This window comes from Aulonocara sp. 'chitande type north' Nkhata Bay, linkage group LG4, assembly GCF_057382095.1.
Source record: "Aulonocara sp. 'chitande type north' Nkhata Bay isolate Kocher_YH1m ecotype deep benthic linkage group LG4, A_spYH_male_GT1.1, whole genome shotgun sequence".
In the NCBI taxonomy this organism is placed as follows: domain Eukaryota; kingdom Metazoa; phylum Chordata; class Actinopteri; order Cichliformes; family Cichlidae; genus Aulonocara; species Aulonocara sp. 'chitande type north' Nkhata Bay.
In genome coordinates, this window is record NC_141347.1 from 21,604,920 (window position 1) to 21,619,030 (window position 14,111).

The window sequence follows — 14,111 nt, forward strand, 5'->3', positions numbered from 1 at the left end:
GATTAAATCCTTGGAATATAAAAAATGAACGTTCATTGTTGTTGACTATAAATAGCTCATATCTTGAAAAAGCTACCTACCCCCCAAAAAAATTCACAAAATGTGTGATCCCAACTAAACACAATTTCGACTTGTGGTGCTTTTATGAATATAAGACATACATGTACATTACAAGATAACCTCAGACTTAAAAGACAGAATTTATGGTTAAAGCAAAACTCTTACAGAGTCTTGTCTCAGGTTGATGCCTTTTTCAACGGGATCAAGTACTTGAATGCAGCTTAAAATGAACCTGTTGCTATGTAACTGAGCGTAAACAACAGGGGTAAGTAGCGGCATACTGAATTTATCGATAACACCAGCTGGTTTTCTGTATTTTTAAGCGTTTTACGGTGACAAAAACAGCAGTAGTTAGGTTTGGCTTTGGCTAAATTCATTTATTTATTTCTTAGAGAGCCAATGACGGTGTTTGGCAGTATATTCAGAGCAATATCCTCAAATTTGCATACAATGATGTGAAAAAGCATTTACCCCCTTCCTGGTTTCTTAAGTTTTGTTTGTTTTTAATGACATATTTTTCTTTTTTCTTTTTTTATCAGAGTGTAAAGTGATGCCAAGTCTGTCTCCGGTCACAAAACAGCAGCATGAGCTCGGAATATATTATCTCTGAGCCCACGTCGATGGACAAAGAGATCCTGCAGCATGCTGTGCATGAACAGTTTAAACCAGATCACATCCTGCGTTTTCCAGATACGAGCCAAATCCACTTTAATGAAGTCCAGAAATTAAGACTGGAGTACAAAAGTAAGGGGAAATCATGAAGGTGATGAGGAATGTAGCAATGTTTAGCATGCTGATTTTGTTTGAGTGAGAGGATGCTTTTTTATACATTTTCAGACATCCTGAGGATTGATCACTTATGGGACTTCTCATCTTTGTCCAAACTTGAGTTAAATAACAATGCTATAGAAAAGATCCAGGGACTGGACCATCTGATTAATCTGACGTGGCTTAGTAAGATACAAAGTTTGTTCTTGTTGACCAAATGATGTGTAGGCACTGCCATCTTATATCAGCTCAGAATCTACTGGTAATGATGAGAGTCATTTCGAATGTGTCCCTCAGATCTGTCATTCAACCAGATTGAGAAAATAGAGGGTCTGGAGTGTGTGCAGAAGCTTGAAGTGCTGAATCTATCCAACAACAAAATCTCTGTCATTGAAAATATGGACACACTTGAGAACCTAACTCACTTCTTCATTTCAAACAACCTAATTGGGCAGTTGGATAATGTAAGAAACGTTTCTGCATTTGCCATGCAAGTATGGGGAAACATTCATGTGATACTGTTTAATTAACCTAATGCATTTCAAAGGTGCTCTACCTCAGGAAGTTCAAGAACCTGGCAGCGTTCAACCTGTTTGGAAATCCTTTCCTAAACGAGGGTGATTACAGATTTTTCATCGCTGCCTACTTTCCAAAGCTGATGTTCCTAGACTCCAGAATACTTGACCAGAAGACAGTAAGTGCAAACCCAATCTACATTTTGTTCTGCGCTTACCTTTAAAGTAGCATTTACATACACATTTACAGAGTATGAGTATACCCAAGCCTAGGACATGTATGAGGACAGTGAGACAGTGGTGAGGTGTGCAGAAGGAGTGACACATTAGTTCAAGATGGGGATAGGATTACACCTGAGCCCCTTTTTGTTTGCAGTGGTGATGGACAGGTTGACTACGATGTTTGCAGATGAAAATGGGATCCGTAGTGAGAGTAGCGAGCAGGTGGAAGAGAGTCTGGAGAAATGGAGGTGTGCTAGAGAGAAGAAGGAAGGTCAGCAGAAGCAAAACAGAGTATGTGTGTGAATGAGAGGGAGACAGATGTAACAGTAAAGCTGACTGTACCCAAGCTTGTTTGAAAGTCATCCTCATGTGCATTTATGAATTGCTGGTTGATGCAGAGTAACAAAATTTTATTTCTGTGTACGTACAGAGAAAGGAAGCATCTATCAAATATCACTATGTCCTTGAGAAAATGAGACTTGAAGAGCTGGAGCTACACCAGGCTGATGAGGCTCGACAAAGACACGAAGCTGAGCTAAAATTACACCGAGTACTATCTTTTTTTGTGACTCATCTGTTGATTTGTATACATACAGTCTGACACTTATGTTTTCTTTTTTGTTGTTTTTTGTGAAGGATGCCTTTGTGGAGTTCCTTAATGGCTCTTCTCTGTTTAAGACCATGTTTAAAGATGATCCAAAAGCACAAACACTGCACTGTGCACCAGGAGTGGATTCTCTGATTCAAAGATATCTTTTATCATCCTGGTTTCCTGATCCATGCGTGCATTGTTATTATTGTCATAGTACAGGCTAAACCAATCATTCCTTTTGGTTCCTTGACCTTGCACTTACATTTGAGCACCAAATGGGGGAGCTGTGTACACAGTTATTTGAAAGGGGCTTGGCTGAGCACAAACGAAGGGAGACAGAGGTGAAGTCTTTCTTCAGTTGCCAAGAAAAGGCTGTGACAGACTGCCAGGAGAAGGCGTCGCAGATGTTAGCAAAGTTTAATCATGAACACAAAGAGGCAAGCAGGGAGCAATCGCCTTTTCCGTGTGCACAGTGATTTACATGAATGCAGTGACTCAGCATGAGATGATATTTTGTGTTTTCTCCTTTAAAGCGGACAGAAGAGTTGCAGCAGTTATCAGACCCAGAGGTACGCAAAGTCAAGATTGACCACTGCAATGGTGAAATTAACCGGCTCTGTAAAAACCTCATGACACTGGAGTTTCAGCTGGTCAGCGAGATGGAGGTTAGTGTATGCTAGAGTTTGTACACTTGTATAATTTGTAAAATATCTCAATGAAATCTCATGAAATTTCTTATTTTATAAATTATGTTAAAATACTTGATATGTCATGAGACTGTATGTCTGTGTTTCACATTTAATCAAAGTGATGCTGCTTGGTCATTTTAGGAGAAGATCAAAACTTTTGAGAGCAGAATCTCAGACATGGTTAGACACTTCAGTGAAATCGCACAGGGGATATATCCTTTTTTTTTTACAGGAAAATAACAGAACTGCCTCAAAAACATTCTAAAAACACTCATTACTGTATGCTAGTAATTATATAGTCATGAGCACTCCAACTCACTGGTGACCTGTCCCTGCAACCTTAAACTGGATAAGCAGAAGAAAGTGGTTCATCAACTCACCAGAGTGTCGTAGCACAAATGAGGGTTTAATGGGGTTTAATCAAACAGATGTTTTCCTGTGTGAGTGATTTCTTTAACAAAACAATACGTTCTCCCACTGTCGAGATCTTGAAGATGACTATTATCAGAAGATGCAAATAGTTGCTGCTAAAATCTTGCAGACAGTGGCCAGAGACGCCCGGAAGGAGGACTTGCCAGATGATGTTATAATGGTCAGTGTCGTCCTTTATAAGCCAAACTGGTATTACAAAATATATGGTTACAAATATATGGCTGAAAAAAAAACCCCTGCAAGTTTCTGTCTCTGTTCTGGTCTTTGTTAATCTAACAGATAACTGTGCATGAATAGAGGGTGCAGATCATTGCGTGTAGTTTTCAAAGAGTGAAAAAAGAAAAAGAATCAAAGAAAATACAAAAACTGCATTATATTTTTTTCAGTTCCAGATCAAGTATAATATATTTCTTCAGGTGAGCTTAAAACATGGTGCGCTAACAGTATCAAGGCCTCATTCTGTCACTCCTATGTTTTATATTTTAGCTGTTTGAAGACAGAGATGCAGTGATAGATGCACTGGCCACAGCCCACAATAACCACCTCCTGAAGATCAATGACCGAGAGACTCAGCTGACTACAGGCATCAGTGCCTGGAAGGAGGCCCTCATTAAGGGGGTAGAGAACTGAAATTACATTAAACAAACAGTCTAATGTAAAGTCGACATATAAATCTTGTACTTACCGTCATTTCTTTATATGTTGCTTCCAAGTAACCAAATCTTTTTGTATTTTTTAAGTGATCTTGAGCAGTAGTTCTGTAGGATTTCCAATAGTGTTTCTTGAGAGAACAGAATCCAAAGAAGAGATTTGAATGTCCTTCAACTATTCCTGAAAACTACGACTAAGAGAGTTCAAACTGTTGAAGAATAAAGGTGGACATAATAAATACTGATTTTCAGGCTCTGCTTTGTTTTCCAGTTGTTTTTTACGCCTTTCAATAAATCACTGCATGCATTTCCCATTTTCTTAGCAAAATATAAAGAAATGAGAGGGGGACTCAAGACCTTTGCACTCTATTTTAATATTTCTTTGATCAAAGACTATTTATTTGTTTGATGGCTTTGTTGCTTTTTACAGATACGAGATGAGGAACTGAAGCGGAACCGCATGAACATCTCAGACATCCACAGATATGTGGATAATTTGAGGGAGCAGCTGGAGGAGTTGATATAGTGGAAACCACTTGGTGGCCTCAAGAACACTTCAAAAACCACTGTCAGTGAATACAGTTGTATTCACAAATGAGGGTTCAAACACTATCGCTAAAAGAGAAAAAAAGATACAGAGCAAGAACCTATACTCGGGGCATGAGCTACTGTGCTGTGAAAAAGTATTTAACCCCTTTCTGATTTCTCTGTTTTGTGTGTGTGTATTTATCACAGTGGCTCTGTGATGTACTTGCACACTCGTTCTGCAAATGAAAGGTTGCTGGTTCAGTTCCAGGCAGAGACACAAATCCCCTTTGGGGGAAGGAAAGGCATCTATACAACCACCTCTGCTCACAACAAAGAAAACTGCAGTTCACTACAAACAAATTCAGATAAGACAACATCAATTGCCCTGAATTTCTCTGTAAAAGATTCATTTATTGGTGAAAAGGCCAAAACGACCAAGGAAAGATAAGCAAAACGGTGGAGAGTAAACAAGGAATCTTAAAATCCAAAAGCCCTTGAAGAAGTGAAAAGTGGAGGTCGTAGGTCAAAGAAATTGAATAGAAAATAAAGAGAAGAAAGTTATAAGTGCAAAGCGGGAAGTGCTGAATGTCAAGAAAGCACAGAAAGGGAAGAAAAGGAGAAAGCAGCAAGCAAAAATACAAAACAACTGTTGGAAGTGCAGAAAGTATTTGAAGAGGAGAAAAGTGTAACACAGATGGCAAAAAAGAAACTTCAAAACACAAAACGGGAAGCGGAAAATGCCAAGAAAGAATTACAGGAAGTCCTTAAAGCGCTTGAAGAGGAGAAAAGTAAAAGGCAGGAGGCAACAAACGAACTGGAGAATGCAAAGAAGGAAGCTGAACAGCTAAAGAAGGAGTTATTGAATGTCCAGAAAACACTTGAGGAAGAAAAGGGGGTAAACAGGAGGCAAGAAATGAGACTGAAAATGTAAAGAAGGCATTGTTAGAAGCTCAAAAAGCACTTAAGAAGGAGAAAAAAATGCAAGAGACAGCAAAGGCAATGCAAAATACAAAGAATGTTGAAAATATAGAGATCAAATTACAGGAAGCCTGGAAAGCATTGGAAGAGGAAAAATGTAAGATAAGATAAACCTTTATTAGTCCCACACGTGGAAAATTTTGGTCAGTGTGCAATGCAGTAATGTATTCACAAGTTTGTTTGTTGATGTTATTTTTTTGTCAGAGACTGTTTGCAAACATCTCTTGCTTTCATCCCCCTGACCCCCACCCCTACCCCTGCCCCATTTCTTCCCACCACCCTACATCATCCACTGATATTCCTGACTTAGGAAACACCCAAGTGGACATTTTTTTTTACATAGAACCAAATGTACTGATGAAGACATCATGGCCACAAGCTGCCCCAGACCATCCACACTACCACCACCATGTTTGACTGTTGGCATGAATAAACTAATATATTGGTATAAATCAGAAAGGAGGAAAATAGTTTTTCACAGCACTGTAAATGAGCATTAGTCTAGAAAAGACAGTGGTGTATGTGAATAACGTGTCTTCTTTTTTCCATCATGGATGTTTAACCTGTATTTGTGGACGGTACAGCAAATTATGTTTTTTGGGAAGCGTTCCTGAGTCCATGCACTAGAATAGCACCTGTGTGTAATGCAGTGATTTTGAGCCTTGTCTCTTAGGCAGAGATTTTCTATGAATCTTTTGATGATTTTATGTGCTGTAGATGAAGAGATATTTAGTATTTACAATTGCATGTTATGGAACTGAAATTGTTACACAATTTGTATACACTGTTTTTTTCCAGATTGGTGAGCCGTTGACCATTCTGCTCTTTTGTTTACCTAATTATGTAATTGAACTGCTGTGAATTAACCTTAATTGATCTCAACACTTTCTAAAATATTGTATGATTCTATGTGTGATTTCAGCACTTCAGCACTAAATCATGCAAACGTGAGTTGGTCGCTGTCTGTGTTAAAGTGTATAAATAAAGCTACTGTTAAAAGAAAAAAATCTTGAACTGCGTGAGATTTGAATACAATACCCAGAACAACTTTCGGTGCCTTTTCCAATAAGAATCCAGCTGAAGCAGCCGCGCGCCAGTTCCCAGCCAATCAAATTCAGGGAAGAGGCGTTTGGCAGAAGCGAGTTCTCGGACTAGGTTTTCATTTGAGCGAAGTTTTGGAGCTCTGAGAATTTACGTAGCTGACAGGCCCTCCTGTCTCAGCACCCACTTTTTCTCTCTGCAACTGCGGTGTTCCCGGTGACAAAGCTCATGACGGTTGCTGACGGTGGCACCTTATCGCTCGTCATGCCTGTCCGAGCAGAGTACCGCGGCACCACCCGATCGGCCTGCCCATCCTCGGCCTCTCTCGTCCCCCCTGCCCCGATCAACACCCACCAGCCGGGGGTGGCCACCTCGCTTCTGTACAGCGGCGCACAGTTTCGTGGATACCAGAAGAGTAAAGGCAACTCGTACGACGTTGAGGTGGTCTTGCAGGTAATTTTGTGGTCCTGTATAGTTATATACAAAGTCTGCATATGAGTAGACTCTGTGCATCCATAGTTGCTAACTTGCTATCTTTCCAGATGTTAGCTTCATTAGCTCATTTTTTGTTTTTTGTTGCTTTTCCTACATGTTGAGCAAATTTTGAGCTAGCTTAATGACCTTATGTCTTCTTTTGGAGTTTGAATTTGGGACAACTTGGCTTTAAAAACCGATGTTTCACAGACAAGTTGACGTTTAACCCCCCCCCTCAAAGCTACCTAAATTGCAGTATTAATATAGCAGCTGGTGTTGACACAGCTAATATAATATTTCCCATCTCGGTGAGCTTTCCCACCAACTTACAGACAGTTTTCTTGTTACCATGAAGGATTTTGTGCTCGTCATGTGGAACCATCAGTAAAATATGTGTTCTGTCTTTCTCAGCATGTGACTGTAGAGGACTCGTATTTGTGTGGCTACCTGAAAATCAATGGCCTGACTGAGGTAAGTCTCCCAGCTACATCATGAGTAGTAAGACTGACCTTTATTCTTTTGAAGTCGTTCCACTGACTGGTTTCCACTCGCTTTAAGCAGACTGCAATGTGACAGAGTACATTAGACCAGTGGTTCACAACGTTTCCACTTCAAAAGCAAAAAATCTTAAAAATGTAATCAATCAACTTATGAGTAAAAGAAGAGCCAAGTTTAACTTTAGTTAAATAATGGCCAGCTTGGTTGCATCAACCAACTCCTCTTTTTTTAAAACTTTCCCTAGAACAATCCCATTCATTCAACTTAAGCAAAGTAGATTTGGCTAGATGTGAGGCCTTTAGGGCTAACCACACATGCTTAAGCTCAAGTGTCAGCTGTATACCCATTACATTATGTAACATATGGAAGCAAAAAGGTCAGGGGGATCTTGGGTTAAAGTTCAGCTTTGGCAGAGTGAGTGAAAGAAGAGAAGTCAGGTTGTGAGTGAAGGAGTTGTATTAAAGCTCACCTGGTATCCATGAGAAAATTAAAGCAAGGGAGCATTCCTCTTAATGCTGCTTTATTATTTTTATATGTTATACAGTACCATATTTTAAGAAATTGTGAAAGCAGCCAGATGAAAAGGAATAATGCACTACATCTATTCTGCTGATCCTGAAGCTTAAGCCCTGCCCATCAACATGTAAATCACAGGAAATCTGGACATTTGAATAGGCTGTTTGCACAGTGCAGGATAAATGCAGTTTTAAAACGAGTACCAAATCACGTTGCGAACAGTCCCGTTTTATCTTTCCCTCCTAATTCATTCTGTGTCTGGCAGGAGTATCCGACTCTAACAACGTTCTTCGCTGGAGAAATGATCAGCCGGAAGAGGCCATTTTTAACTAGAAAGTGGGATGCGGATGAGGATGTGGATAAAAAACACTGGGTAAGTCCTGCTGATTTTTAATTTACTGATTTTAACTGCTGCAGGAAGTGCTGTTAATAATTTTACAATGATCAAAGAAGTAGTACTTGATCATTAAAGTACATGTGAACGAACAATGTGCTTTTAGTTTTCTTCATCATTGATTTTTAAGTTTTTGGACATGTGTCAGTTTTCTCTAGCTTGGAAAACTGGATACCATGACACAGCTTTTTCTCAAAAGGGCACAGTTAAAGTCGCCACAGCTCCTTATCTAACCAGTTTGAGGGCAGTTTGTGTCCTCATGTCTTTCAGGAAAGCCTTTCCTAATGTTGTGTGTGGAGGTCATTGCTTCGCCATTCCTGATTTTTCAGCTAACAATGGGTGTTAAATAACACCTATTGTGTTATTTAACTTTATCGTTACTTTATCCCCTACTTTATCTTCTACATGGCAGAAGATAAAGTAGGGGAATCAAACAAAGCCTATTTCACAACAGTTTTGTTTTTTTGTTTTTTGACCTGATATTAAGGAGTATGAGTAGCACAGGTGTTACTAATGATGCAGTGCTTTAATTAATGTGATTGCTGACACCTGTTTACCAACTCTTTTATATCCAAATGGTTACTGTCAGAAGATCTGTTGCAGATGTTGGTATTTATTTCCTGCTCTTCTGTTTTGTCACCAGAGCAAGTTTAAGGCTTTTTGCAAATATGCCAGGAACTTCAACTCTGATGACTTTGACTATGATGCACTGGAAAACAGTGACTATATCTTCATGAGGTGGAAGGTTGGCACTCTGTCATTCATTTTAGCTGTGAAATTAATTTGTGCATGTTCTCAGCTTGGGGTCAGACTTTAACCTCCGCTCTTGTTGTGCATTCAGGAGCAGTTTCTAGTTCCAGACCACACGATCAAAGATATCAGTGGTGCCTCCTTTGCAGGTTTCTACTACATCTGCTTCCAGAAGTCCACAGCCACTATTGAGGGTTACTATTATCATCGGAGCTCAGAGTGGTAATTACTAATCATTAAAACAGTTTTCACACATGCACCTCAGCCGCGTGACTTTGCATCCATGTGTTTGTTGGAATGTTGTGTAAAATTTTGCAAATCGTAAACTTTTATTCATAGTAGTACAAATAAAACGATCAAATGTACCATTTTAAGAAAAATATTAACTCATTTGTAATTTGACGCCAGAAACGCGTCTCAAAAGTTGAGAAAGGGCTGTGTTTACCAATGTGTAGCCTCCTATTTTCTTAATCTTCTATAAACTACCTGGAACAGACAAGTTCAGCTGCTGGGCTTTCGTCTTCATAGAATTGTAGCTGCCCGAGTTGGCTTTGTTGTACGTTTTGTTTCACTATGTGCCAAATGTTTTTAGTTGGTGAAAGGTCTGGACTGCAGGCAGGCAGTTCAGCACCTGGACTCTTCAACTATGAAGCCATGCTGCTGTAATTGATGCAGTATATGGTTTAGCATTGTCTTGCTGAAATATTGAAGGCCTCCTGTGGGGAGAAAAGACTTATGGATGAGAGGATATGTTCTAAAACCCGCATATACCTTTTAGCACTGATCGTTAGGGATGGGTATCGTTTAGGTTTTAGCCGATACCGGTGCCAAATCGGTACTTTTGAAACGGTGCCGGTGCTCAAACCGGTGCTTAAAGAATGGAGAACACAAAATTGGTCCAAAAGCCTCTCATGTTCAGCTGTTTTTTGTAAAAAGATAACAATGTTAGCCTTTTCTGCAGCTATGGGGCATATATGGTATCACTCTTGGCTGGAAGCAGTGCTTAAACAATGGAAAAAACACAAACTTTGTCCTAAACCTCTCATGTTTAACTGTTTTCCACTTTTTCTTTGGTCATTTTAGCCTTTTTAGCCAGGGTGAAGGGAGTATCTGCCATCAAACAAGAAGACAGCCGCATGTAGCTATGATGATGTTTGCTAGTTCACCTTACATGCATTAATGTAATAACGTGGTTAGCCTACTCAACGTAAATTAGCTACTCACGCAGAGAAGAACGGCTGCTGCCACCATCATCCGTCATCATTTCTGCTACACTGGCAGGGCTAGGGGCCAGGACTCTCCTCTTCGTGTTTTTGGGGGATGTTGCATAACAGGCAACCCGCCCGCAGTAGATGCGCTCGGTGTGAGGTCTCGCAGCAAGCTATCAAATACGGCGCATTTCTGGGCTTTTAAAAAAAACGCTATGCGTCGCCAGGTGTTTCATCAGATTCGAGGTGTTACCTCCTTTGACAGTATCACAGTATCAGCTTAAAGCACTTGTTGCAGGCTGCTGAGTTTGCATATTTTGCTATGAAGTACAGCCAGACTTTTGACCGCTTCGCCTTGGACATTTTTAATCTGTAGCTCTGCTCTAACAGAACGTACGTACCTGGCCCCGCCTACTATCCTCGGAAACGTAAAATGATTGGCTAGAATCTAAAGTGTATCACAGCTCAGGAAAAAAAAGCACCGAAATAAAGCACCGAAATGTGCGCTGCTTTTCGGTCTGGTTACTACCGTTTATGTCAGAACCAGTGCCATCATGGCACCGGACACCGGTACCCATCCCTACTGATCGTGCTTGTTCCAGATGTACAAGCTGCCAATTATAGGCACTAATGCACTCATATACCAGAGAGATGCTGGCTTGTTAGAGTATTGCCAACAACAAGGTGGTCAATCCTTTTTTGTCATAAGGACCAGCTTTCTTATTTTTCAAAAGGTATTTCAATTTCCTTGACCTTCAACACAATCTGAATCTGAATTAGAGAAGCAGAAACAAATGAATTGATGATTTTTAGTCTTGTGTGCTGATTTCTTCAGATTCTCAGTCTTTGATATGATACTGTAAATCAGATATTCAGTCTTCACAATTCTGTGTTATGAAACGTTTTTCTGAATTTGTTCAATAGTTTCTAGATGCGGTTTCCTGTCGATTGCTAAGCTCCAACCATCCTTGCTTCTGGGAAACTTTGCCTCTCTTAGATGAACTTTTCAGACATGTTGTTACATCAACTTCAAAATGAGTTAAAGTATTTAAGTGTTACACTTGTGCAGTTCAAACATTTTGTTCTGAAATTTACAAATCACTGTTTGTTTTTATTCATTTGTACAAGTTTTTTGGTATTGGGATTGTAAAGGAGAAGAGTAGCAGTGGTAATAAATGCTTTGCTACTGAAAGTAAGCCAGGACTATATGGTGGCTATAATAGCAGAAAAATATAAATTGGGAGGTGGTGCAAAGTGGGAATAAATTGGAACAGTATCAGGGTTATTATGTATCACTAGAGGGAGTCATCCCAATTTGAATAGGTGTACTCACACAACATTGATATAATTCCTGAAGGTAATAATATTTCCTCATGTTTCCTTAAGTTTTAAATTGCTTTCAACAGTCCTTTGTATTCTTTTCTATAACTTGTTATGGCCTCATATTGCTGTCATTTCACTCATGTTACTGCCTGAAAGCATTGTAAAACCTGCACAAGTTGTAATGTTTCTAATCTCTCTGTGTGAAGCACATTTACTGTACTTAGAATTAAATGTGCTATATAAATAAAAATTGCCATTTGTACTATTAACTCAGTCAGCCGAAGGACTGATGGGCTTATTCCATCCCAAGGCATCAGTCACCCACAATTGACAAAAATGACTCCTCCTCCTACAGGTTTAGAAAGAATTTAGTCAAACATGCAGACAATGATCACTGTATGATTCTTTACCCAAACCATGCTTGATGTTTAGGGCATAGCTGCCATTTTACAGGCGAAATTCTTAAACGCTGATACATTGTGGTATAATGTGCACAATGTTTGGCTTAATTATTGCAGCAGATGAGATCCTATCAGGAATGTTTCCAGAAGTGTCTCTCTCTTTGCCAGTTTACTTTTTCAAATTAAAACTGAATCTGCGCCATTTGCAAAAACTTTGTTTTCTGAGTCTTAAAGTACCCAAGTAGCGCCGGTTACTTTAAGTTTGCAGTTTTTCACATGAACACATGTCTCATGATTGGTTTTGTTTTTCCAACTTATTTCCTGCAGGTACCAGTCTTTAAGCCTGAACCATATTCGAGAGCACAGTATGCCTATTTACGAATTTCGGTGACGTGGCTGCGCAGGGATGTGGAGTGACAAAAGAAGGTTCATGCTGCCCTGTGCTTAAACGGGATGGAGAATCCTTTAATGCCAAGAATGGAGGTGACCCATTTTCCTCACTGGCAAGGAAAAACACAGCTGGTCAGACACTCTTCTGCTGGACTGCTAGAAAGAAGGCACAGATGAAGAACCATAAGGAAGATCTGTGAGACGTGGAATTTTCTCACAGTTGCTGCGGCAGATTGAAATTTGTTTTCTGGTTTTGTTTGTTTTTCCTGCACTTGTAAAAAAAAAAAAAAAAAAAAAAATTCCTCAGTAGTTCAAAACAGATTTCCTCCATTTGTTTCTGTTAAGACAAAGTGTTGCTTTTAAGAGTTGGGGGGGAAAAAGAGTAAAGCTTAATATATTTATCTTATTTGAAAGATACAAAATCTTTGAGGACCTGTGATGATTAACGAGTTAGACGCGCAACAAGCAGAGATGCATGAGAGCTTTTATGCAGGTTCTATATGATCAGGGATGGTATGCTGCTGTAATGTTCAGGCAATATGTATTTTAGTAATCCTGATATGGATGAGCTGGAAATGAGTGAAAACCTTGTTTGTAAAAAGCTGCAGCTTTTTGAAAAATCATCTCAACTTTGTAAAGTGTTTATCTATGCAAGCCAAAGATTAATAATGGGTCGAATTTCTTACACCACTTAATTTTAGTTTTTATTTTAATTTTCAGATCACTTCTGTTTAAGGGAGATTTATTTATTTTAAATCAGGAGTAAAATGTAAGGGGGGGGGGGTTAATTATACTAACCATCAACCTGAAGCACAGCAACTGTAACCAGTGACTCATAATCTAGTTGAGATTGAAAGTTTTTTGGGGGGTTTGTGCCAAGTAAAATATTTCTGGGAAGAGTTTGGAAAACTTCAGATTGAACACAAGACAATGAACGCAGAGCTCTGACTGCAGTGTAACAAATTGGAGAATCAAATAATGTGTTGCTATAATGTTTAAAAGCACCTGTGTGTGGTTGTGAAAGCTTGATGGAAAAAGAATAAAACCACCTTTGATGCTTTAGGAAAAACCTGCTGCCTTACAATTTTAACTGTAAAGCTCCTGTTGTTTTTAAGATGGGTGACTAGTTTAATGTTGCTTTATTTGAAATCATGAACATTTAATCATATGAGAGAAACTGTGTGTTATCTGGCTAAGCTAAAGGTCAGACCTCGGGTATAAGTTGATGTGCGAATGCTATTCACACTACAGTCTTTTAACTCAAGCGAGGAGATCGCAGATATTACTATCCTAATGACTCTTGTTACATGATTAACAAAAAACTGTAAAATGTGCAATGTAGAAGAAATGTTTATTTTGGAGTCTGTAATTAAGTTTTATGAAAGATGGTGTATTCTAACTCTGCTGTGAGGAGAAATAAATAACTTTGATACATGTTTGTATGGTTGGCTGCTCTTTAAAGAGTGTTTTATAATAACAGCAATTACTTGGTACATTCTGAATCACATGTAACAGCAGCTAGCAGTAGCTGACCACACAAACCAAACTGCTTTTCTCTTGTGACCATGGGCCCGTTCTTCGTACGTCGCTCACTACATCCAAGATCAAACCATCGCGCTAACCGTGAGCTCGCTAATCCGGTTCTCCGAACACACCTTCCGTTGACGATTAGTACAGCTGGA

At 39.3% G+C, this 14,111-nt stretch overlaps 2 protein-coding genes across 3 annotated transcripts; both read left to right on the forward strand.

Moving 5' to 3' along the window:
* The first annotated feature begins 546 nt into the window (after positions 1-546).
* On the forward strand, positions 547-6,524 carry drc3 (dynein regulatory complex subunit 3). 2 transcript variants are annotated; one of them, XM_086289095.1, is made up of 13 exons: positions 547-804; positions 898-1,014; positions 1,126-1,292; positions 1,376-1,522; positions 1,753-1,836; positions 1,996-2,115; positions 2,202-2,314; positions 2,420-2,594; positions 2,691-2,822; positions 2,988-3,058; positions 3,315-3,438; positions 3,765-3,896; positions 4,359-6,524. In XM_086289095.1, exons 1-13 carry the CDS (start codon positions 645-647, stop codon positions 4,452-4,454), a joined length of 1,638 nt encoding a protein of 545 aa, XP_086145221.1. In that variant the 5' UTR covers positions 547-644; the 3' UTR covers positions 4,455-6,524. The 2 variants fall into 2 exon arrangements, with proteins under 2 accessions (XP_086145221.1, XP_086145222.1); XM_086289096.1 differs by lacking the exon at positions 1,753-1,836 and having other exon boundaries at positions 549-804; positions 4,359-6,522.
* An 18-nt stretch (positions 6,525-6,542) lies between these two features.
* Positions 6,543-13,869, forward strand: gid4 (GID complex subunit 4 homolog). The gene is made up of 6 exons (XM_086289098.1): positions 6,543-6,928; positions 7,361-7,420; positions 8,229-8,336; positions 9,001-9,102; positions 9,199-9,329; positions 12,367-13,869. Exons 1-6 carry the CDS (start codon positions 6,704-6,706, stop codon positions 12,428-12,430), a joined length of 690 nt encoding a protein of 229 aa, XP_086145224.1. The 5' UTR covers positions 6,543-6,703; the 3' UTR covers positions 12,431-13,869.
* The last annotated feature ends 242 nt before the right edge of the window (positions 13,870-14,111 follow it).